This window comes from Bos javanicus, chromosome 13 (genome assembly GCF_032452875.1).
Source record: "Bos javanicus breed banteng chromosome 13, ARS-OSU_banteng_1.0, whole genome shotgun sequence".
Classification (NCBI taxonomy): Eukaryota; Metazoa; Chordata; class Mammalia; order Artiodactyla; family Bovidae; genus Bos; species Bos javanicus.
In genome coordinates, this window is record NC_083880.1 from 80,783,707 (window position 1) to 80,806,370 (window position 22,664).

General features: G+C 46.6%; 1 protein-coding gene across 4 annotated transcripts in view; it reads left to right on the forward strand.

Moving 5' to 3' along the window:
- TSHZ2 (teashirt zinc finger homeobox 2) overlaps positions 1-22,664 on the forward strand; it is a 496,422-nt gene that overhangs the window by 270,021 nt on the left and 203,737 nt on the right. For 2 of the 4 annotated variants that reach the window (XM_061437990.1, XM_061437987.1), the window contains exon 2: positions 16,123-21,349. In XM_061437990.1, coding sequence (XP_061293974.1) covers positions 16,123-19,190 — 3,068 coding nt within the window. In that variant the 3' untranslated portion in view covers positions 19,191-21,349. Of the gene's footprint in view, positions 1-16,122; positions 21,350-22,664 lie in introns of those variants that run through there. The other 2 variants (XM_061437988.1, XM_061437989.1) reach the window with 2 other exon arrangements.

The window sequence follows — 22,664 nt, forward strand, 5'->3', positions numbered from 1 at the left end:
GTATACTGACACACAGACGTGGCATCTAAAGAGACCGTACTAACAGTCCTACGTGAAGGGCAGCCAAGGACACACAGACATAAGAGCAGGCTTCTGGACACCGTGGGAGGAGGAGAGGGTGGGGCGATTCGAGGGAACAGCCTTGAAACAGACGCACCGTCTTGTGTAGAACAGCCGGCCAGCGGGAGTGTGAGGTCTGGTGAAGGGAACCCAGAGCCGGTGCCCTGACAGCCGGTGCCCTGACAGCCGGTGCCCAGGGGCAGAGCGGGGCTCGCGAGGGAGGGGCGGGGCGAGGCGGGGCTCGAGAGGGAGGGGCGGGGCGGGGCGGGGCTCGGGAGGGCGGGGCCACGTGTCGGCCTGTGGCCGATTTACGCTGATGTATTGTCATTTTCCTCCAATTAATATAAATAAATATATATTTTTTAAGGGTCAGAAAACCTTGGAGAATTTTCCATTAGATTATTCAAACTGTTGATTCAAAAAGATCAACTACCTCTGTATCTCCCGGCATTTGGGCCATTTCCAAGAACTGCTTCATCCAACTGTCCAGCGGGGTTTGGCCTCAGATCAGACTCGCTGTTTCATATAAGTTGCCTCCTGTAAAAGCTAGCCTAGTTAATTAAGAACCGAAATAGGTCAGGATTTATTTGACAGAGTTACCGGAGTTATTTAGAAAAGCTAATCCTTTTCATCATTAACTTGTTTGTTTGTTTCCTGCACTATAAACGTGCTCAATCTGATAAGGGGATTTAAGTGAACCCAGAAGGAATGGATTGAGAATACTGCTAGGAGTCTGATGGATTGTTGTTTTGTGTTTTGTTTATTTTTTCAGTCACCACTTGAAAGGGTAAATACAAAAAACCCTGAGAAATCCAGCTCAAGACGTGGCTCTCCACGATGACGCCTTTGCTCTCGTAACACTAGTGAGAGGGAACGCACGCCGAGCGCTTCTGTTACCGGGCGTTCTGAGCGCCCCTCAGTTGTCTGGGCTCTCACGGTCGGCTTTAAGGCTGGTCCCGTTGTTTCCTCCAGGTTACAGAAGAGAGAGGAGACCCGCAGAGCCTGTGGGTCTGCTGCAGATGACAGTGTATGCTCTGGCTGAGGCGGGACTTGAACCCGGGCAGGCTTGCCCCAGACGTCTGTGCTCCAGCCCTGTGTTATGACAGCTGGGAGGGTACCGTCTGTGCTTCGTCTCCCGTTCCTGCCAGTGTTCACCCTCCCCAGAGTGTTCTCCATAGAGCCCCTTGCTTCACTGCCAACCCTGACCTTACGGCACTTCGTGACTATTGACATCTGGGACTGAGTATTTCTTTGCTGTGAGGGGCTGTCCAGTGGGGTAGGTGGCGGCGGGGTGGTTTAGCAGCATCCCTGGCCTCTCTGCCCTCTAACCGCCAGCTGTAACAACCAAAGATGTCTCCAGACCTTGTCTAAAGGCACAGATGTCCCCCGGTTGAGAACCCTTGGGTTAAAGTGTGATGGTGACCCAGCTGGCTCTTAGGGCCACACGTTCTTCTATTGTTGCCGTCGTTCAGTTGCTAAGTCGTGTCCAGCTCTTTGCAACCCCATGGACTACAGCCCACCAGACTTCCCTGTCCTTTGCTAACTCCCAAAGTTTGCTCAGATTCGTGTCCATTGAGTCGGTGATGCTATCTAACCATCACACCCTCTGCTGCTCCCTTCTCCTCCTGCCTTCAATCTTTCCCAGCATCAGGGTCTTTTCCAGTGAGTCGGCTCTTCTCATCGGGTGGCCAAAATATCAGAGCTTCAGCTGAACTTTCTTCTATAGGAACCAGCTAATAAGCTCATTCACCTTGAAGTGCAGTGATGAGATAAGAGAATGTCTATATTTTTACGGGGAATGTGTTCTTGATCTGCCTCGTGTCAAATAAACAGAAGTCAAATGCAGGGCTTTGAGGCAATGTAAGGCAGTGTGGAAACCCTGCTCACACCCAGGAATGAGAGAAATGGGAGGAAATTCTAACCACTGTGGTCCTCCTAGCCAGGCTGGTCACAGCGATCACAGTGGGGAGACTCCACCAGGAAAGAGAAGAGTTGGAAGGTCCCGTATCTGAGCCATTAATCACAGAATTGAAGAATACCAGGGCTAGGAACGCCTTGACTTAATCACTGCTTATAGACATGAAAGGTCTTTCCACCCTGGACTCCTGCGATTCTAGAGACAGCAAAGACTTCACCAGAGAAGCAAAGGCCAGATCGCTCGCCGACATTGCCAATTTAGCTTCTCTGAAGGGACAGCGAGCCTTCTTCTCTCTTTCTTAACGGGAAGTGGTCACAGCCATGAACTTAGCAAAAGAAGCAGGTTAAAATTTGTCTGTTCTTGGCTAATGCAGTTAGACGTTTTCGAGAAAAGGCAATGAGAAGTGGTCATTATCCATTATCTGCATGAAATATTTCAGAGAAAGGAACAGCATTTGCCAAAAAAAAGAAAAGATGTTTGACTTGAAGCCAGGCAAGAGGGAAACAGGATCACCTTCTAGCTCCATGGGAAGGCTGCGCTAATGGTGTTATTTCAAGTAAAATGGGAATGCACATCTGAAAAAATACAGATGGTGCATCGGCTTCATATAGTTTCTGAAGGTCATTCTGGGCAGTGATTTACTGTCCCTTTTCTTGGCAATAAAGCCACAAAACCCCTCCAAACTTTCCAGTCTTGCAAAAAACTGTATATACGCTGCTGTTGTCACTGAGTCCCTCAGTCGTGCCCGACTCTTTGCAACCCCGTGGACTGCAGCCCACCAGGCTCCTCTGTCCACAGGGTTTCCGAGGCAAGAGTACTGGAGTGGGTTTCCATTTCCTACTCCAGAGGATCTTCCTGACCCAGGGATCAAACCCACATCTCCTGCAAGTCTCTTACGTGGCAGGCAGATTCTTTACTGCTGAGCCACCGGGGATACCCGTTTATATAGCCCTATGTGGGGGAAAATGTATAGAGAATCAGTATGTACATTTGGCTGAACACACTTGGTATCACTTGAAAAGTCGAAGCCTAAAACTCAGAAATTGCAAGGAAAGTCTCAGTCCTGTTGTGTAGTTTCATTGTCTCCATTTCATTTCCCTTTACTTTATCCCCTGCTCCTGATTTATGCTGTCTTGGTGTGGGGATAATATAGGGATAATGGTTTCTAAGCTGGAACTATCAGAAATCTTATGGAGTGGCCCCCTTCTCACCCTTCTCCATGAATATTTTCTCACTCTGCTTTTTAAAATTGTCACCAGGATATTTCCCAATAATAACACATGCCAAACTGAAATTCTAGGTAGCTGAATATAAAGTATTTTTTTAGGAGACCTTCTGCTTTGAGCATTAGTCATCTCTCTCATTGCAAAGCCCAAGGCCTCCAACAAAGACCTTTTTGCTCAAATGGTGGGTTGCTTTATTTCTTGAAGATTGCAGGCATTATCATTATGGGTAATGACCTAATAACTTGCCATTTGATGTCTGCACATCAGTTCTGTGGAAGTTCCCAGCATACATACCACTGGCTCCTTATATGAATGATTTAATATTAAGTAACAAACCCAAAGTAGAGCAAGCTCTTTTCTTATGTATGACACATGTAAGGCCAGTTCATATCTAATGCAGATATCATCTAAAAGCTGTTGGTTTGGAAGAGGATTTAGGGACATCTGATGCAAAGAGCTGACTCATAGGAAAAGACCCTGATGCTGGGAAAGATTGAAGGCAAAAAGAGAAGGGGGCGGCAGAGGGTGAGACGGTTGGATGGCATCACTGACTCAATGGCACAAATTTCAGCAAACTCTAGGAGATGGTGGAGGACAGGGAAGCCTGGAATACTGCAGTCCATGGGGTCACAAGAGTCAGACTCGACTTAGTGACTGAACATCAATGAAAACAGCAACAACAAAGAAAGCCAGAGTCGGCTGCTTTCAGCTGTGTGTGGGCTTGGATGGGTGATGAGGAGGTTCAGTGTTTATAGAGTGCCTACAACAGGCCTGGGAGTCAGAAGGTATTCCTACAGCCTTGGTGTGCTGCATACTTCGTCGTATTTGATATTCCTAACTAGCCTAGGAGGCAAATACTCCGTATGTGCTGACAAGTCTCTGTGACCCTGTGGACTGTAGCCCCCCAGGCTCCTCTGTCCATGGGATTTCCCAGACAAGAATACTGGAGTCGGTTGCCATTTCCTCCTCCAGGGGATCTTCCCGACCCAGGGATCAAACCCTCATCTCTTGCTTCTACTGCATTGGCAGGGGGATTCTTTACCACTGAGCCACCGGGCAGCCCCACAAATACTATTCTTGTTCTTATTTTATGGATGAGGAAGCTGAGCCTCTGAAAGTTTCAGTAACTTTCCTGTGACCACATTTAAACAGTAACTGGCAGATCTGAACTGAGCCCAGCCTCATCCCACAACCAGTGGGCCATTCTATCTTCTCATTAACTGATCAGTCTTTGAATTAGTGGATTTTATTCTTTTTTTTCTTGCTGAGTTTTTCCCTGTGTTACCGGAAACAGTTGTCTAAGCCACAGGTATTTCATCTTTTGGTCCCTAGAAAGAAGAAGGGGTTGGAACTTTCAAAGCTGTATTCTCTTTCCTAAACTGGTACCCCCATACACATAGGAACATAGGCAGAGAGAAGTAGCTTGCCAATTATCTGGCTCCTAATTTACAGTTTCGAAATAAGACTTCTCAAACTTTCTTGAGCCTATGGATCCCCCAGGGATCTTGTTAAATGATTCTTATTCGATAGGCCTGAGAGTCTGCATTTCTAGCGAGTTCCCAAGTGATGCTGCAGCTCATCCAAGGACCATCCTTTGAGTAGCAAAGGTTTATGATACACTTTCTCCTCCATTTCCTCCCTTGTCCTAACAAAATGCTAAGAGGTGGCAATGGCACCCCACTCCAGTACTCTTGCCTGGAAAATCCCATGGACGGAGGAGCCGGGTAGGCTGTAGTCCGTGGGGTCACTAAAAGTCGGACACGACTGAGCGACTTCCCTTTCACTTTTCACTTTCATGCATTGGAGAAGGAAATGGCAACCCACTCCAGTGTTCTTGCCTGGAGAATCCCAGGGACAGGGGAGCCTGGTGGGCTGCCGTCTATGGGGTCACACAGACTGACTCGACTTAGCAGCAGCAGCAGCAGCAGCAGGCAGGCTTAGGATGGTTACTTCTATTTGGAATTGATAGAGAATCAAGGTCAAAGAGATGGTATAAGAAAGTACCAGAAGAGCGTGCCGCATTTTTGAACTCTTCGCTTCCCCTGATTCCTTTGGTTTAGAGCTTGCAGACGGACGGGTCCTACACACATTTGGTTTCTTCCACATGGTTTGGCCAAACAAAATTTCAGACCACCCTGGACCCCATGGTTGTTCCTTGAACAGCAGCTGTACTCTCTTCAATGTGGCTTGGACTTTCCAATGACTCGCAATGTCTCCGTGTCTATCCAACTGAGGGCCAGCGCTATGTACCTTTGCAACTCAGGACTGTTTTTCTCCCATCTGGTCTACTCTGCCCATTTAAGTTACCTACCTTCCTCCAGTAATGCATGACCTTCTCATGACCTTTTCCTCCCCAAACCCACGCCCAACTTCTGTCTGTAACTCAGCTCTCTACTCTCCTGGGCCACTGGAGAGCCAATGTGATGGAAGTCCCTGTGCAATTTTACTAAAATATGTTACTTGTGTTAGCAGTGAAATAAATATTTCTTGATAAAATGAGTAAACAGATGAACCACAAAAGGATGACGGAGCATCCACTTTCTCTGATTTAAATGAGCTTAGTCCTTTTTGCTGAAGACCAAGAAGTGGAGAAAGTCACAGAACATGATTTGGAAACAGCTTTACAGTCCAAAGAGCTGTGATGACGGCCCTAGAAAGTATCTATAACAAGAGTCCAGTAAGTAAGTGGACTGTTTGCTCATACAGACCCCACCTGATATATATCCATTGGGCATATAAAATATTCCAATTAGCCAAACGTCTGCAGGAAATAATAAGAGAGATGTTCTTGTTTTGATGACCTTCAGAAAGCTCTCCATCCGTCTCTATAAAGTACTTCTGGGCCCAGGAGAAGCCTCCTGCCATCAAACCACTCCATCTTCAATATCCCTTTAAACAAAGAGCTCTGTGTGTTCGGTCCTGATGTTCAGATGGAGGAAAGAACCAGCCCTGCTCTCTCAATTTGCACACACAAGCCACGCTTATGTTAACGAGTTCTGTGTGGTATGGCAGGAATAAAAATCTATATGAAAATTGAATTGAAAATGTCTCTGTTTAGAAATTTGCCTGCACTTAGATTTCTCTGGGTGGGAGGGAGGCTGAGCCTTGTGATATCTGGATTCTCTGTAAAGTCAGGTCTCTGTTCAGAAATGGTGTCAAGGATCCCGTAGCCCTGTAGCTGACCACCCTCCTGGGACGCAAAGCAGACTGAGCCGCTCAGCACGGCCCTCCCTCTGGGCCTAGTCCCCACTGAAAGGGGCTCAGCCTCCTTGAACAGTAAATCCTCCATCTCCTTTACTCAGCCTGCCAACATGAGTGCCAATTAGTGCCAATAATAATATACATGTTAACAGATTTCTAGACCACAGTCACCAGAACACTGGAGGCTCGTGACAGGGAAGCCTCCCTCCGTGTCATCCTTTCGTGTACCGACTGGGTCCACAGCCAGAAATTCCTGCGATCCCCTCATTTACATTTGCCCTGCACACTGTGGAATCTTCTTGTGATTTTAAACTGTCATTTAGTGGGGTGTGTTGGCGAAAACGATCCTGTCACCACGGGGTATGTTTTTAAATGAGGTCTTGGTTGAATTCTAGTTTCACTTTAAAAAATCAACCTTCTTGAGTTTTATAATCGTCTCAGGTTATAACTCGTCAACCTCTTCTGCCGCTTTGAAAGCTGTCAATGCTTTTCCGGTAAACACTCCATTGTGGATTTTCAAAGCAACTACAAAAATGGATGCCTAGCGAAAGTCTGGTGTCTCACATCCTGCTGCCCGTGAATTATTTTGCACAATTTTATTTGAACCATTCTGACTACAGGTTTTTGGAACAACTGAGGTGGTATTTTTTAAATTGTTTCCCTTTCGTTTTTTTAACGTTTGATTTAAAAGGAAATGTCTAAAATTTAAGGATTTGTTCCCAAATTTTACCCGTCTATTGATAGAGTAAAAAGTTTGCAGCTTGTATAGTGTATTTTTCTAATGCCATCTGTCCCCTTTTCCATCAAGAATTTGGGAGAAGACCAGGCTAATATTTGTGTAATATATATATCATAGAACAGATAAAGAGTTTTATCTGTGACAAAAACTACTCATACTTTCAAAGTTGTGTGATTCTTTTTTGAATCAAAATCTGCTCCTGATAAGTGTATTTTCTGGTGTTTTGCAGTCTTGATGCTTATTTGCAGGCTTCATACTTAAAAAGCTGCAATCCACAGCTTTCTGGCATTTCTGGGATTTCTGGCAAGAAGAATTTAGGTGGCTGGTATGCTCTGAAAAGATGATTTGTGGGGTCTCTCTGGTTTTATTATTGAGGAAAGTTGATCAGAATGGTTGTAATTCACATCTGATCTAGATTGGGGGGTGGGGTGGGGAGATTTACCCATCACAGGCGCTGCCTGCATTGCTGAGAAGTAGAGACAGGGATTGCGACCAGACTAATCCCCTTTCATTGTATGATCTATCTATTTGTTCATTCACTTAGATAACTTGTGGACATCTTTCAGTGCCAGGATATGATCTGAGTGTGGGGAGAAGCAAGGTCTCTGTCTTCAAGGAGACAGATAGTCTATCTTTACATTTAGTGAGAAAACATAATCAATCAATAAACAAGCCCTCAAGATGATTTCCGAGTATGGTCAGTGCCATGGTGCTTTCAGTGAATAGGGTATATGCTCTAGAGTTACACAGAGAAAGAGTGACTCGTCAGGGAGGGCCTCTCCCAGAAGGGGCCATTTGAGCTGAATTCTAAAGCATGAAAAGCAACCAACTGCCATAGAGGAAGAGCTTTCTAAGCAGAGAAACCTGCAATTGCAAAGAGTCACAGTTGAGGAGAGATTGGCAGATGCAAGAAGGAGCAAGTGGGTTGTTGTCCTGCAGGCACAGAGGGCGAGGCAAGAGTACTGGGTGATAAAGCAAAAACGTAGCTGCCAAATCCTGCAAGCCCTCAGACTCCAGGCAAAGGGTTTGAATTTTATTATAATTTATTTATAATAAATGCAATGCAACAGAAAGACTTGCAGGAGTTACAACAGCCAGTTGCTTACTAATATCTTTAATAACAGGCAAATTTGGCCTTGGAATATGAAATGAAGCAGGGCAAAGACTAATAGAGTTTTGCCAAGAAAATGCACTGGTCATAACAAACACCCTCTTCCAACAACACAAGAGAAGACTCTATACATGGACATCAACAGATGGTCAACACCAAAATCAGATTGATTATATTCTTTGCAGCCAAAGATGGAGAAGCACTATACAGTCAGCAAAAACAAGACCAGGAGCTGACTGTGGCTCAGACCAAGAACTCCTTATTGCCAAATTCAGACTTAAATTGAAGCAAGTAGGGAAAACCACTAGACCATTCAAGTATGACCTAAATCAAATCCCTTATGATTATGCAGTGGAAGTGAAAAATAGATTTAAGGGCCTAGATCTGATAGACAGAGTGCCTGATGAACTATGGAATGAGGTTCGTAACATTGTACAGGAGACAGGGATCAAGACCATCCCCATGGAAAAGAAATGCAAAAAAGCAAAGTGGCTGTCTGGGGAGGCCTTACAAATAGCTGTGAAAAGAAGAGAAGCGAAAAGCAAAGGAGAAAAGGAAAGATATAAACATCTGAATGCAGAGTTCCAAAGAATAAGCATGAAGAGATAAGAAAGCCTTCTTCAGCGATCAATGCAAAGAAATAGAGGAAAACAACAGAATGGGAAAGACTAGGGATCTCTTCAAGAAAATCAGAGATACCAAGGGAACATTTCATGCAAAGACGGGCTCGATAAAGGACAGAAATGGTATGGACCTAACAGAAGCAGAAGATATTAAGAAGAGGTGGCAAGAATACACAGAAGAACTGTACAAAAAAGATCTTCATGACCCAGATAATCATGATGGTGTGATCACTGACCTAGAGCCAGACATCCTGGAATGTGAAGTCAAGTGGGCCTTAGAAAGCATCACTACGAACAAAGCTAGTGGAGGTGATGGAATTCCAGTTGAGCTCTTTCAAATCCTGAAAGATGATGCTGTGAAAGTGCTGCACTCAATATGCCAGCAAATTTGGAAAACTCAGCAGTGGCCACAGGACTGGAAAGGGTCAGTTTTCATTCCAATCCCAAAGAAAGGCAATGCCAAAGAATGCTCAAACTACCGCACAATTGCACTCATCTCACACGCTAGTAGAGTCATGCTCAAAATTCTCCAAGCCAGGCTTCAGCAATATGTGAACCGTGAACTTCCTGATGTTCAAGCTGGTTTTAGAAAAGGCAGAGGAACCAGAGATCAAATTGCCAACATCCGCTGGATCATGGAAAAAGCAAGAGAGTTCCAGAAAAACATCTATTTCTGCTTTATTGACTATGCCAAAGCCTTTGACTGTGTGGATCACTATAAACTATGGAAAATTCTGAAAGAGATGGGAATACCAGACCACCTGACCTGCCTCTTGAGAAATTTGTATGCAGGTCAGGAAGCAACAGTTAGAACTGGACATGGAACAACAGACTGGTTCCAAATAGGAAAACGAGTTCGTCAAGGCTGTATATTGTCACCCTGTTTATTTAACTTATATGCAGAGTACATCATGAGAAATGCTGGACTGGAAGAAACACAAGCTGGAATCAAGATTGCTGGGAGAAATATCAATAACCTCAGATATGCAGATGACACCACCCTTATGGCAGAAAGTGAAGAGGAACTCAAAAGCCTCTTGATGAAAGTGAAAGTGGAGAGTGAAAAAGTTGGCTTAAAGCTCAACATTCAGAAAATGAAGATCATGGCATCTGGTCCCATCACTTCATGGGAAATAGATGGGGAAACAGTGGAAACAGTGTCAGACTTTATTTTGGGGGGCTCCAAAATCACTACAGATGGTGACTGCAGCCATGAAATTAAAAGACGCTTACTCCTTGGAAGGAAAGTTATGACCAACCTAGATAGCATATTCAAAAGCAGAGACATTACTTTGCCAACAAAGGTTCATCTAGTCAAGGCTATGGTTTTTCCTGTGGTCATGTATGGATGTGAGAGGTGGACTGTGAAGAAGGCTGAGCACTGAAGAATTGATGCTTTTGAACTGTGGTGTTGGAGAAGACTCTTGAGAGTCCCTTGGACTGCAAGGAGATCCAACCAGTCCATTCTGAAGGAGATCGGCCCTGGGATTTCTTTGGAAGGAATGATGCTAAAGCTGAAACTCCAGTACTCTGGCCACCTCATGCAAAGAGTTGACTCATTGGAAAAGACTCTGATGCTGGGAGGGATTGGAGGCAGGAGGAGAAGGGAACAACAGAGGATGAGATGGCTGGATGGCATCACTGACTCGATGGACGTGAGTCTCAGTGAACTCCGGGAGTTGGTGATGGACAGGGAGGCCTGGCGTGCTGCAATTCATAGGGTCGAAAAGAGTCGGACACGACTGAGCGACTGATCTGATCTGATCTGATCTTTAATAAGGAATATTCTAGCAGTTGTGTGTGTGTGTGTGTGTGTGTGAGATAGGGTGTGTCTGACTCCTTTGCAACCCCATGCACTGTCACCCACCAGGCTCCTCTGTCCATGGGATTCCCAGGCGAGAGTACTTGGGTGGGGAGCCATTTCCTTCTCTAGGGGAATCTTCCTGACCCAGGGATCAAAACTGCATCTCCTGAGTCTCATGCTTTGGCGTGCTAAGTAGCTTCCATCGTGTCTGACTCTGTGCGACTCTCTGGACCGTAGCCCGCCAGGCTCCTCTGTCCATGGGATTCTCCAGGCAAGAATACTAGAGTAGGTAGACCCAGGGAACGAACCCAGCTCTCCTGCATCGTAGGAGGATTCTTTACCATCTGAGCCACGAGGGAAGCCCCCCTGCGTTGGCAGGTGGGTTCTTTACCACTTGTGCCACCTGGGAAGCCTGTTCTAGCAGTTAGTTCTCTGGAAAACAGCCTGGGAGAAGTGGGAGCAGGAAGGCCACTTAGTCGCTGGAAAGAACGGTAGTCGCAGAGCAGTGAGAGCAGTGACCGAGGGAGCGGAAGAGAGTTCTCTGGACCAGAGAGTTTCTAGACACAGAGCTGAGTGTGCTCATGAATCAGCTGTCCTGGCAGCATGGACACTTCGAGTGGCCACTGTCAGGCAGTGGTAAGGGATGAAATTAGACATTTAGGTTGGAAAGCGAGATGTTTGCCCCCAGAAAGTTTGACCTTCAACCCAGAATCCACAGGGAGGCTCTGCAGAGGACAGGCCTTTCTCTTTGGGCCTCGGCATCATTGTGATCATCATCTTAGCTAAATAAGTATTCATAGGAATAAACTTGCCAGGAATAAAGTCAACTAATCCACTTTACCAAGATTTGCACATGATGCAATCTTATTAAACAAATCTCATCAATACAGAGAGAGACAGACACTCATTATGCACCCCGATCACCCACACTCTGCCTGTCTCCCCTCTCTCTCCTCTCAGCTGCCGATGGCAAACAAAGCCACTTAAGTGAACAGTCTTCAATGTATAATATTAAAATGTGTTTTGTAAAACTCCCTGGAACCCCTAGCCATTGTTCAAACACACTTACTCTGATAGATGCTTTGGCATTTTTTTTTTATGAGGCTTTTCAATGTGTTACTTTATCGGGTGCATGAGATTGAGTCTGTTCTGCAGAAAAAAACAGACAAAAAGGGTCTCTCAGCACGACTTACTCTTCTGTAAAGGTTATAGTAAACATGTCAATGCCTAATTAAGCAGAAAATTTTATCTGTATTGTGGGGGAGGCATTTGCTGTCTTCGACTTTTCTTCTGGGGAATCCATTTAGAAGGACATAGTAGACTGTGAAGTTGAGCTGGGCTGGAAAGCTCAGCTTCTAAATGTCAGCATTAAAAAAGAACACTCAAAAAAAAAAAAAAAACCACACACACACACTCCTTTTCTCCTTGTGTGAAAGTGGCTATATTGGCCAGGCAGATTGTCTGTGGTCTCTGTGTGTGTGTGTGTGTGTGTGCAAATGCCTGTCCCTGATTGCATGTATTTTTTCAGCACACACACAACATAATACGAATTATTTCCCAACTTCCTATTAAGTGCCAGGCTTCTCTGGTGGCTCAGATGGTAAAGAATCCACCTGCAATGCAGGAGACCCTGGTTCGATCCCTGGGTTGGGAAAATCCCCTGGAGAAGGGAATGGCAACCCCCTTCAGTATTCTTGCCTGGAGAACTCCATGGACAGAAGAGCCTGGTGGGCTACAGTCCCCGGGGTCGCGATGAGTCGGACACAACTGAGCGACTAGTCAGGCCTCGGGCTAGGCACTGGAAATGGTGAGGTGAATACAGCCTGGCAGTCATTAGCCAAGAGCAACGAGCAGTGGCCCTCCTGCCCGCCTCGGTGTCTTCCCCAGCTCCACGTGTGGGTGTGGACGCTTCGTTTTGGTGATTCTCTCACTCACGGGCGAGGTGACTACGTGTCTTAACCTGGAACAGTCCTGGCCAATCTGTATCCTCCCGAAGTGTGAGTAGGAGAGCCCTTTTAACTTTCAAAAGTGACTCTGCATTATGGGCAAAATTTGCCCGATTCTTTGGAGTATTTCGCTTGGCTCTGTAACAAGTCATTTATTGATGTTGTGAATGGACCTTCTCCTTCAGCTTAATGGTATGACTGTTTTTGCAAACATACAAACTAGTCCAGAAAAACAAAAATGCAGCGAGAATGGGGTGGGGCTATCTCATTCAGTTGTTCTAAGCTAGAGTTTTCTGGGGCTTTATGAGTCGTAAAGAGCCCGCTTGCCAATGCAGGAGACGTAAGAGACTGGGGCTCAATCCCTGGGTCGGGAAGATCCCGTGGAGGAGCGCACAGCAGCCCACTCCAGTATCCTTGCCTGGAGAAGCCCACGGACAGAGGAGCCTGGTGGGCCACAGTCCGTGAGGTGGCAGAGTCGGACACGACTGAAGTGACTCGGCACTCGCACACCACAGGGTTTTCTTGCCGGTGGTGATCACTTATTAATGATTGTTTGTCTGGATTCAGAAGCTTTTTTTCCTGCAAATCAATTTATGGAACTAGAGACCAGCAATACCAGTTGAATGAAAAACCCACTTGCTAGGGAGGAAAGGCTCAACACCAATGTCAACAGAAATGAGTGAGCACGACCGCAAACCCAATGGGAGGCTGAGTGTCTACACTTCCTCTTGTCTCACGATAGACCCTGAAAATCATGGCCTCTCGCCTCCATTATTCCCAGAATTCTCCCCTCGGAGGTGGTTATCAATTCAGAGACATCTCAAGGAAGTCTCACTGCTTAACCTTTAACCTTTGGCTCTCGGCAAAGTTTTCTTATCCATTCAGTTCAGTTCAGTTCAGTCGCTCAGTCGTGTCCAACTCTTTGCGACCCCACGAATCACAGCATGCCAGGCCTCCCTGTCCATCGCCAACTCCTGGAGTATTAGATTGGTAATAAAAAGAGAGTGGAGGCTGGTGGTAAAGACCATGGATTCTCTCATCACAGAGGTTGAGTTCAGGCATGGTCTTGCAATGCTAACTTTGTGGCTTTGGAAACATTTCTTAACTTCAGAGCCTCAGTTTCTGCATCTGTGAAATGAAAATAATAATAGTTCCTACTTCATACAGATATTGATACAAATGAAAGAATGTATTTAGAGAGAATATTTACTCAACAAATATTCTTCATCTTCAGTGTGGTCCATATACATACACGGAATACACACACAATGAAATACTAGTAAGCCACAAAAAAGAATGAAATATGGCCCTTTGCAGCAACATGGATGGATCCAGGGTTTATACCAAGAGAAGTGAGTCAGACAGAGAGAAACAAGTGGTAAGTGATCTCACTGTAGGTGGAGTCTAAAAACAATACAAACGAACTTATTCACAAAACTGAAACAGACTCAGAGGCACAGAAAACAAACTTCCGGTCACCAAAGCGGAATCGAGAAAGGACAAATCAGAGGCACGGGATTCACATACACGCACTCGCACACGTGAGACAGGTGACCAACAGGGGGCTACTGTGCAGCACAGGGAAGTATGTTCAATATCCTGTAATAACCTCAGGCAGGAAATAATCTAAAAAGATGTGTGTGTGTGTGTGTGTGTATATATATAAATGCATATAACGAAATCATTTTGCTGTACTCCAGAAACTAACACAATATTGTAAATCAACTACAGTTCAATAAAAAAAAAACTAATTTTGGAAAATAAATAAAAATCTGAAAAAAAAAATACTCTTCATGTTCAGTCTTTGAAGCCCGTGGAGTTCCTGACTGCAGGCACTTTCCTTCTAATAATACCCCGTCTCTCCTCTCTCCCTCTCTCACAGGAGAGACCTCCCATGCTTGATCACCCCTTTATCAAGTATTATCACTGGTGGATGGAAATAGAGCCACTGCACTGGGGAATTCCCCCAAGTACCCACCTGCACTGAGAGGGGAGATAGAAGCCCACAGGGAAACCACTGCGCTGACATCGTGCAGCCCATGCAAATCTAAGACCAAACATCTCTTGCTTTGGTACAACTTTGGTTGCATTTTATCCACGTGGCTCTGAAAAGGCCAGGTGCAGAAAACGAGTACATGGGCATAAATAGTCACATTCCTCATCTCAGGAATTGATGGATATTTGCCTATCAATTCCCTTTCCACCAGCTCTCTCATGCCTTCATTTTCCCTATGCAATTACTGGTCCTAAATCCTTTCTGAGAAAGGAAAGCATGCATTCCCAATAGCATTTTGCATCCACAAATCAAACGTATAATTGGCATCTCATGACGGGGACCCACAAATCACAGTGCATTAGAAATTACAGGCACAAGATCGAGAGGGCACTTTCAGCCTTGTCTCACAAGGTCTTCATAAACCTGTTTGAGAATAATAGAATAGTTCCCAAATCTCCCATTCTAACACCATTTGCTATTATTTCAAAATCATTATATTTTCTGAGCTTACATAATTTTTGAGCTATCGGTGGAAGACTTTATTTGATACTCCATAATCTCTCTTCCTGCTGTGCGACTCTCTACAAATAAAGCCGTTGTACCCAAAGAGACACTGGCTCTCAAAAATATAGTGGCTGAGCATCCAAATTACTTCTGAGCACTCAAAAATGATTTATTAAGATGATTGTATGCCAACAGGGTCGAGTGTCACAGTAAACCTTACCATGAAGATGCCAAGGGTCGTCTTAGTTTGCTTATGAGCCAATGTCCTTCTTGCAGAGAGAAGTCATTGATAGGATTTGAATTTCAGTCCAGCTTTCCTGAAAGCCATGCACGTGAATTTAGAGACTGCCCCGTTACAGGAGTATTAGGACGATGGCCCTTAAACATTAAAATGGTTAGCTTGGGATGCTAAGCGTTTATAAAGAACGATTGTTGTTGTTCAGTCGCTAGCCTTTGTGACCCCATGGACTGTAGCACACCACGCTTCTCTGTCCTTCACTATCTCCCGGAGTTTACTCAAACTCACGTCCACTGAGTCAGTGATGCCATCCAACCATCTCATCCTCTGTCGCCCTCTTTTCCTTCTTCCTTCAATCTTTCCCAGCATCAGGCTCTTTTCAAATGAGTCAGCTGTTCACATCAGGTGGCCAAGGTATTGGGGCTTCGGCTTCAGCATCAGTCCTTCCAACGAATAGTCAGGATTGGTTTCCTTTAGGATAGACTGATTGGATCTCCTTGCTGTCCAAGGGACCCTCAAGAGTCTTCTCCAACACCACGGTTCAAAAGATGACTCCTGCCAGTTTTCTTTTAAGAAGGCATCAGATGGCACAAAAGGCATCATTTGGCTTTTTCCTTTATTCATTGCTCATTGTTCATAAAAGCGTCAATTCAATTGTTCATTCTGTGTGGGAGGCACTTGGTCTGAGTGGGGAAGTAGGCGTGGAATATGTCACCCGCTATTGTTATTTCATGTCTTCTTCCTCTCCTCTCACAGGCTATGCCCAGGAGGAACAGCTGAAGGAAGAGGAGGAAATCAAAGAGGAAGAGGAGGAAGAGGAAGACAGTGGTTCGGGAGCTCAACCTCAGGGCAGCAATGACGCAGGGACAGACGAGGAGCTGGAAACAGGCCCTGAGCAAAAGGGCTGCTTCAGCTACCAGAACTCTCCAGGAAGCCACCTGTCCAACCAGGACGCTGAGAACGAGTCCCTGCTGAGCGATGCCAGTGATCAGGTGTCAGACATCAAGAGTGTGTGCGGCCGAGATGCCTCGGATAAGAAAGCCAGCGTGCACCCTAAGCTTCCAAACGAAGCCCACAGCTGCATGGATAAGATGACCGCCGTCTACGCCAACATCTTGTCTGATTCCTACTGGTCGGGCCTGGGTCTTGGCTTCAAGCTGTCCAACAGCGAGAGGCGGAATTGTGACACCCGAAACGGCGGCAACAAGACGGATTTCGACTGGCACCAAGACGCTCTGTCCAAAAGCCTGCAGCAGAACTTGCCCTCGAGGTCCGTGTCGAAGCCCAGCCTGTTCAGCTCGGTCCAGCTGTACCGGCAGAACAGCAAAATGTGCGGGACTGTTTTCACCGGGGCCAGCAGGTTCCGGTGCCGGCAGTGCAGCGCTGCCTACGACACCCTGGTTGAGCTGACCGTCCACATGAACGAAACCGGCCACTACCAAGACGACAACCGCAAAAAGGACAAGCTCAGGCCCACGAGCTACTCCAAGCCCCGAAAGAGGGCTTTCCAGGATATGGACAAGGAGGATGCTCAAAAGGTCCTGAAATGCATGTTTTGCGGTGATTCCTTCGATTCCCTCCAAGATTTGAGTGTCCACATGATCAAAACAAAACATTACCAAAAAGTGCCTTTGAAGGAGCCAGTCCCAACCATTTCATCAAAAATGGTCACTCCCGCCAAGAAACGCGTCTTCGACGTCAATCGGCCATGCTCCCCGGATTCAACCACTGGGTCGTTTGCAGATTCATTTCCGCCCCAGAAGAACGCCAACCTCCAACTGTCCTGCAACAACCGCTACGGCTACCAAAACGGTGCCAGCTACACCTGGCAGTTCGAGGCCTGCAAGTCCCAGATCTTGAAGTGCATGGAGTGTGGGAGCTCCCACGACACTCTGCAGCAGCTCACCACCCACATGATGGTCACTGGTCACTTTCTCAAGGTCACCAGCTCCGCCTCCAAGAAAGGCAAGCAGCTGGTGCTGGACCCACTGGCTGTGGAGAAGATGCAGTCATTGTCAGATGCCCCAAACAGTGATACCCTGGCTCCCAAGCCATCAAGTAACTCTGCCTCTGATGCCGCAGCCTCCTCGACGGAGCTGAAGAAGGACAGCAAAAAGGAAAAGCCAGAGGAGATCAACAAGGATGAGAAAGTCATGAAAAGCGAGGACTATGAAGACCCTCTCCAAAAGCCACTAGATCCTACGATAAAGTACCAGTATCTGAGGGAGGAGGACTTGGAAGATGGCTCGAAGGGCGGAGGGGACATTTTGAAGTCTTTGGAAAATACCGTTACCACCGCCATCAACAAAGCCCAGAATGGGGCTCCCAGCTGGAGCGCGTACCCCAGCATCCACGCCGCCTACCAGCTCTCGGAGGGCACCAAGCCTTCCTTGCCTGTGGGCTCCCAAGTCCTTCAGATCCGACCCAACCTCAGCAACAAGCTGAGGCCGATCGCACCCAAGTGGAAAGTGATGCCCCTGGTGCCCGTGCCTGCACACCTGGCCCCTTACACGCAAGTGAAGAAGGAGCTGACGGACAAAGAGGAAGCGGTGAGGGAGTGTGGGAAAGAAAGTCCCTGTGAGGAGGCGTCCTCGTTCAGCCACAGCGAGGGGCATGCTTTCTGCAAAAGCGAACCCCCTGCGGAGTCTAAAAAGGTTGAGCCGCGTCCCCCGAAGGAGGAGGACAAGCTGATGAGAGAGGGCAGTGAGAAAGAGAAAGCCCCGGCTTTGGAGCCGGCGTCTCCACTCAGCAACGGCTGCGCCATCGCCAACCCTGCAGCGGCCCTGCCGGGCATCAACCCACTCAGCGCCCTGCAGTCTGTCCTGAACAATCACCTGGGCAAAGCCACAGAACCCTTGCGCGCACCCTCCTGCTCCAGCCCAAGCTCAAGCACAATGTCCATGTTTCACAAGCCGAGCCTCAGCGTCATGGACAAGCCGGTCCTGAGTCCCCCCTCCACGAGGCCGGCCAGCGTGTCCAGACGCTATCTGTTCGAGAACAACGATCAGCCCATCGACCTGACCAAGTCCAAGAGCAAGAAGGCCGAGTCCTCGCAAGCACAGTCCTGCACGTCCCCGCCCCAGAAGCACGCCCTGTCCGACATCGCCGACATGGTCAAGGTCCTCCCCAAGGCCACCACCCCGAAGCCCGCCACCTCCCCCAGGGTCCCTCCCGTGAAGCTGGAGATGGATGTCAGGCGCTTCGAGGACGTGTCCAGCGAGGTCTCCACCTTGCATAAGAGGAAAGGCCGGCAGTCCAACTGGAACCCCCAGCATCTTCTGATCCTGCAGGCTCAGTTTGCCTCCAGCCTCTTCCAGACCTCCGAGGGCAAATACCTGCTGTCCGACCTGGGCCCGCAAGAGCGGATGCAGATCTCGAAGTTTACGGGACTCTCGATGACCACCATCAGCCACTGGCTCGCCAACGTCAAGTACCAGCTTAGGAAAACGGGCGGGACCAAGTTCCTGAAAAACATGGACAAAGGCCACCCCATCTTCTACTGCAGTGACTGTGCCTCCCAGTTCCGAACCCCGTCTACCTACATCAGCCACTTAGAGTCCCACCTGGGCTTCCAGATGAAGGACATGACCCGCCTGGCCGTGGAGCAGCGAGGCAAAGCGGAGCAGGAGATCTCCCGGGTGTCGTCGGCTCAGCGGTCCCCGGAAAGCACAGCTGGCGAAGAGGACACGGACTCTAAATTCAAGTGTAAGTTGTGCTGCCGGACATTTGTGAGCAAACATGCGGTAAAACTCCACCTAAGCAAAACGCACAGCAAGTCCCCCGAACACCACTCTCAGTTTGTAACAGACGCGGACGAAGAATAGCTCTGCAGGTATGGGTGTGCTCCAGGTGCTTGTGCCGGTGACTCTGTGAGGCGCTTCTAGAGGGGAGATGGTTCTATTTAGAGGCAGCTGACCTCTCCCTGCCGCGAGAGGACTGTAGAATAGAATAGACCAGAACATAAATAAGTCCTAACCATTCTCTCCATTTCTGCAGTTTAGCGTTGGGGAATAGAACAGAAAGGATGTAGAGAGTCGGAGCTCACAGGTTACTGCTTCTTGACTCATGATCTCCTTAGTGACCCAGGGCCCACGTCTCGAGGTCCCGTTAAGGCTCTGCCTCATTGTAATTGATAAGTACCAACTTCTCTTACTATCCCATTTCCCTACCTCCCCTTCCTATAGTCATGCTAATGACTTATAAAGTGATGAAAATTTTAAAGAAATAGTGAGCAAGAGAATAAAGATTGTGGAGTTCCTGGGGGCAGCCACTCGACAGAGATTTCTTAATCAACTCATGAATAGATTAAAGCTGGCTTTATCATTATTAGTTATAATTAACGCTTTTGGCAGCTTATTTGCAGCAATTGCTACCTTCCACTGCCCTCCCTGTCCAGCTTGTTTATTTCCTGTGCATTCGGTTTCCTGTGAAAGGGCATGTGCCCTGTAGTCGGATGGTAGGAAAATAGTCTTCTCTGCAGGACACCCAGATGAAAAGAGAGGAAGCTTATTTTCTTCCCGGGTCTTTTGGTTGCTCTTAAGTTAAAGCTAATATCAGAGTTCACCTTTAGCAAAGGTGGATGCAATGCATGGCTTGAGACTTTTTTATATAAAGAAGCAAATGGCACACTCATTGCCAATGCACGTGGGGTCCCACAGCTTCGAGATAATTTGCATCACGTATCGTCGAAGTTCCATGCCTGGCAGAGTCAGCAGGGCCCAGCCGATCTCTGTCACCTTCAGGAAGGCAGACAGATTCCAAGGTCAAATACCTTGGCAGACTAGTCACACCAGCCGTTTTCAAATACTGGGCACAAACAAGGCGGAAACTATTTTCGTCGCCCGCTGTGTATTTTCTCTCCTTCCTTTCCTCTCCTCTCCGGCATGATACCGCCCCCATGTGCTGGAAACTCCCACGCATATATCAACTGTCCTGCACTCGGGGCCGCAACCCAAAGTGAGACCCCACCTGACTTAAAACTCTGGCTCTTGCCAACCCAGTTTATGTCATACAGATTAGTCTTTTTAGTTACATATGAGATAAGATATGAATAGCTAATAATAGCATGCAGTTGACCCTTGAATAACGCAGGGGTTAGGGGCATCAACCCTCTGCACAGCAGAAAACCCGTGTGTAACTGCTAGTCGGCGCCCCCATGACCGCTCCTCCGTAGTCCTGCTTCTCCTGTATCCGAGGTTCTGCACCTGTGGGTTCTACCAACCCAGACTGTGTAGAACTGTAGTATTTATCTACACTTTCGAAAAAACTCCACTTATAGGTGGCCTCATTAGGTTCAAACACATGCTGCTCAGGGTCAACTGTATAAGCCCTCCCACCTCCTACGGTCAGAGCGCTTGTTACACAGGAGATTTCAGGTCCAGCCATCAAGCGACCAGCAGGAGCAGAGTTGCAGGTGGGGGCGGGTGTGGCTGTGGTGTGGATGTGGGCTCGCTTCACGTCACACAGGGGGGTTTACTGAATGCGAGGACGGTCAGAATGAAACAAGGGGTTGAAATCTGGAACTATCCCCTCAGGGAGATGATCTAAGAGCCTCTGATGGCAGGGGAACCCATCCCATCACGCAGATGGCTATCTGGCCCAGATGATGACTTTGGGTTTGTTTGCATGTTTTTATCATGATAATTAAAATGTGTTACTGGCAGATTCCTCTCTTGCTTTCTTAAGCATGGTTTGTCCAGCTCACACTATATTGAAAGAAAAGCTGAAATACATCTATTGAACGTACGTGTGAGCTTGGGGTTCCATGACACCTGTTTATTTGCTATACAATGTTTTACATTTTATGTAACTTGCTATTATGCTTTCCTGGTCCTTCCAAAAAAAAAAAAAAAAAAGGTGGATACACACAGAACACACACAGAAAAATGTTTCTAGTCTCAGAGTGGTAGGTCTAAACCAGATGAAAACGACAAATAGGTATGTTTATCTGTGCTACAAATAAAGACCAACTTTCCACCTTTTCCATGTTAGGTCTGTAATCATTTTTTTAAAATTAATATCATAGTCAAAACATTACAATATGTAGATACAGAATAAGGAGAAACAGAAAGCCTCAGTCAAAATCTGAAACACACATAACTGTTCTAGGGAAGCCAAGAAAACCCAGTAAGTGGGAAAAACCTATACAAAGGGACTTGATGCTCTTTAGTCGCTCAGTTGTGGCCGACTCAAAGGTACTTAAAAGTCTATTAAATACATAGATGGGCTAGCTCTGGTCTCATCCTTCTGTGTCTGTACGGAATAAATATTTCTGATTTGGACCTTCAAAGCATCATATTACAGAATTATCATTATATGAAAGCAAAGCTCCCTCCTTAGATGAACACTGGTGGGCTGTGATTCTGACAGCAGATCACAGAAAAACAGGTTTGGGTGTTAGGAAATCGTGCAGACTGTATGTGCCGTGTGCACTTAAAAAACGGTGTTCACGTCAACACTACGGTTGCCCTCCCCGCCCCACAGCTCCCACACCTGCACAGCGGCAGCTTTCTGGGGCTCTAGTCAGTCGCAAACGACCCCCCCCAACCCCACGGCCCTCTTTGACAACAATATGCATGCAAATCCTTGCCCACTGCTCAGAATGATGCTTATGTGTTTCTAAATGATCACAAAATGAGATCACTGTTATCTGGAACTCTAATTTCAGTTAGGATGCCTGATCGCATGAATTGTACAAAAATGACATGTCATTTTGGGAGAGATGGTCACGGTTTTATGGAAATTTTGAGAGTTTTACAGTATCTATGTTCTATGCAAGATGGGAATTTCGATCTGAATTTAATTTCTTTTCTTAGGTCTTTTTTTAAAAAAAGATAAGTCTTAAATTCTATAAAATTCTCTGCCAAATATTAAATGATGCAACTTTTCATGAGAAATTAATTAGAATATGTTTCATGTGCATCCCTCATTCAGGACATAAGTAATCTGAGACAATTTCAGTAGGTATTTGTATACACCTTTAGAAACCACATGCTCTTGAAAATCAGAAATTAAACAAAGAGCAAATCGATGAGTCTAAGATGCAGAAGGACTGGAAATTATAGTCATTACCGCAGTGCACAGAGTGTGCAAGTTTAGCCTCGCACCTGACCTTGAAACTGATAGAGGGAATGAAGTCTAGTCCAATAAGCTGCCACCCTTGCTGTGGATGATTTGATAAAACCCATGTTCAGGGTGAACAGCATGCGAAGCTCCCAGATAAAACATAGGGTGTCCAGCTAAACTAGCGTTTCAGGTAAATGACAAATACATTTTTAGAATAAGCGTGTCCCAAATAG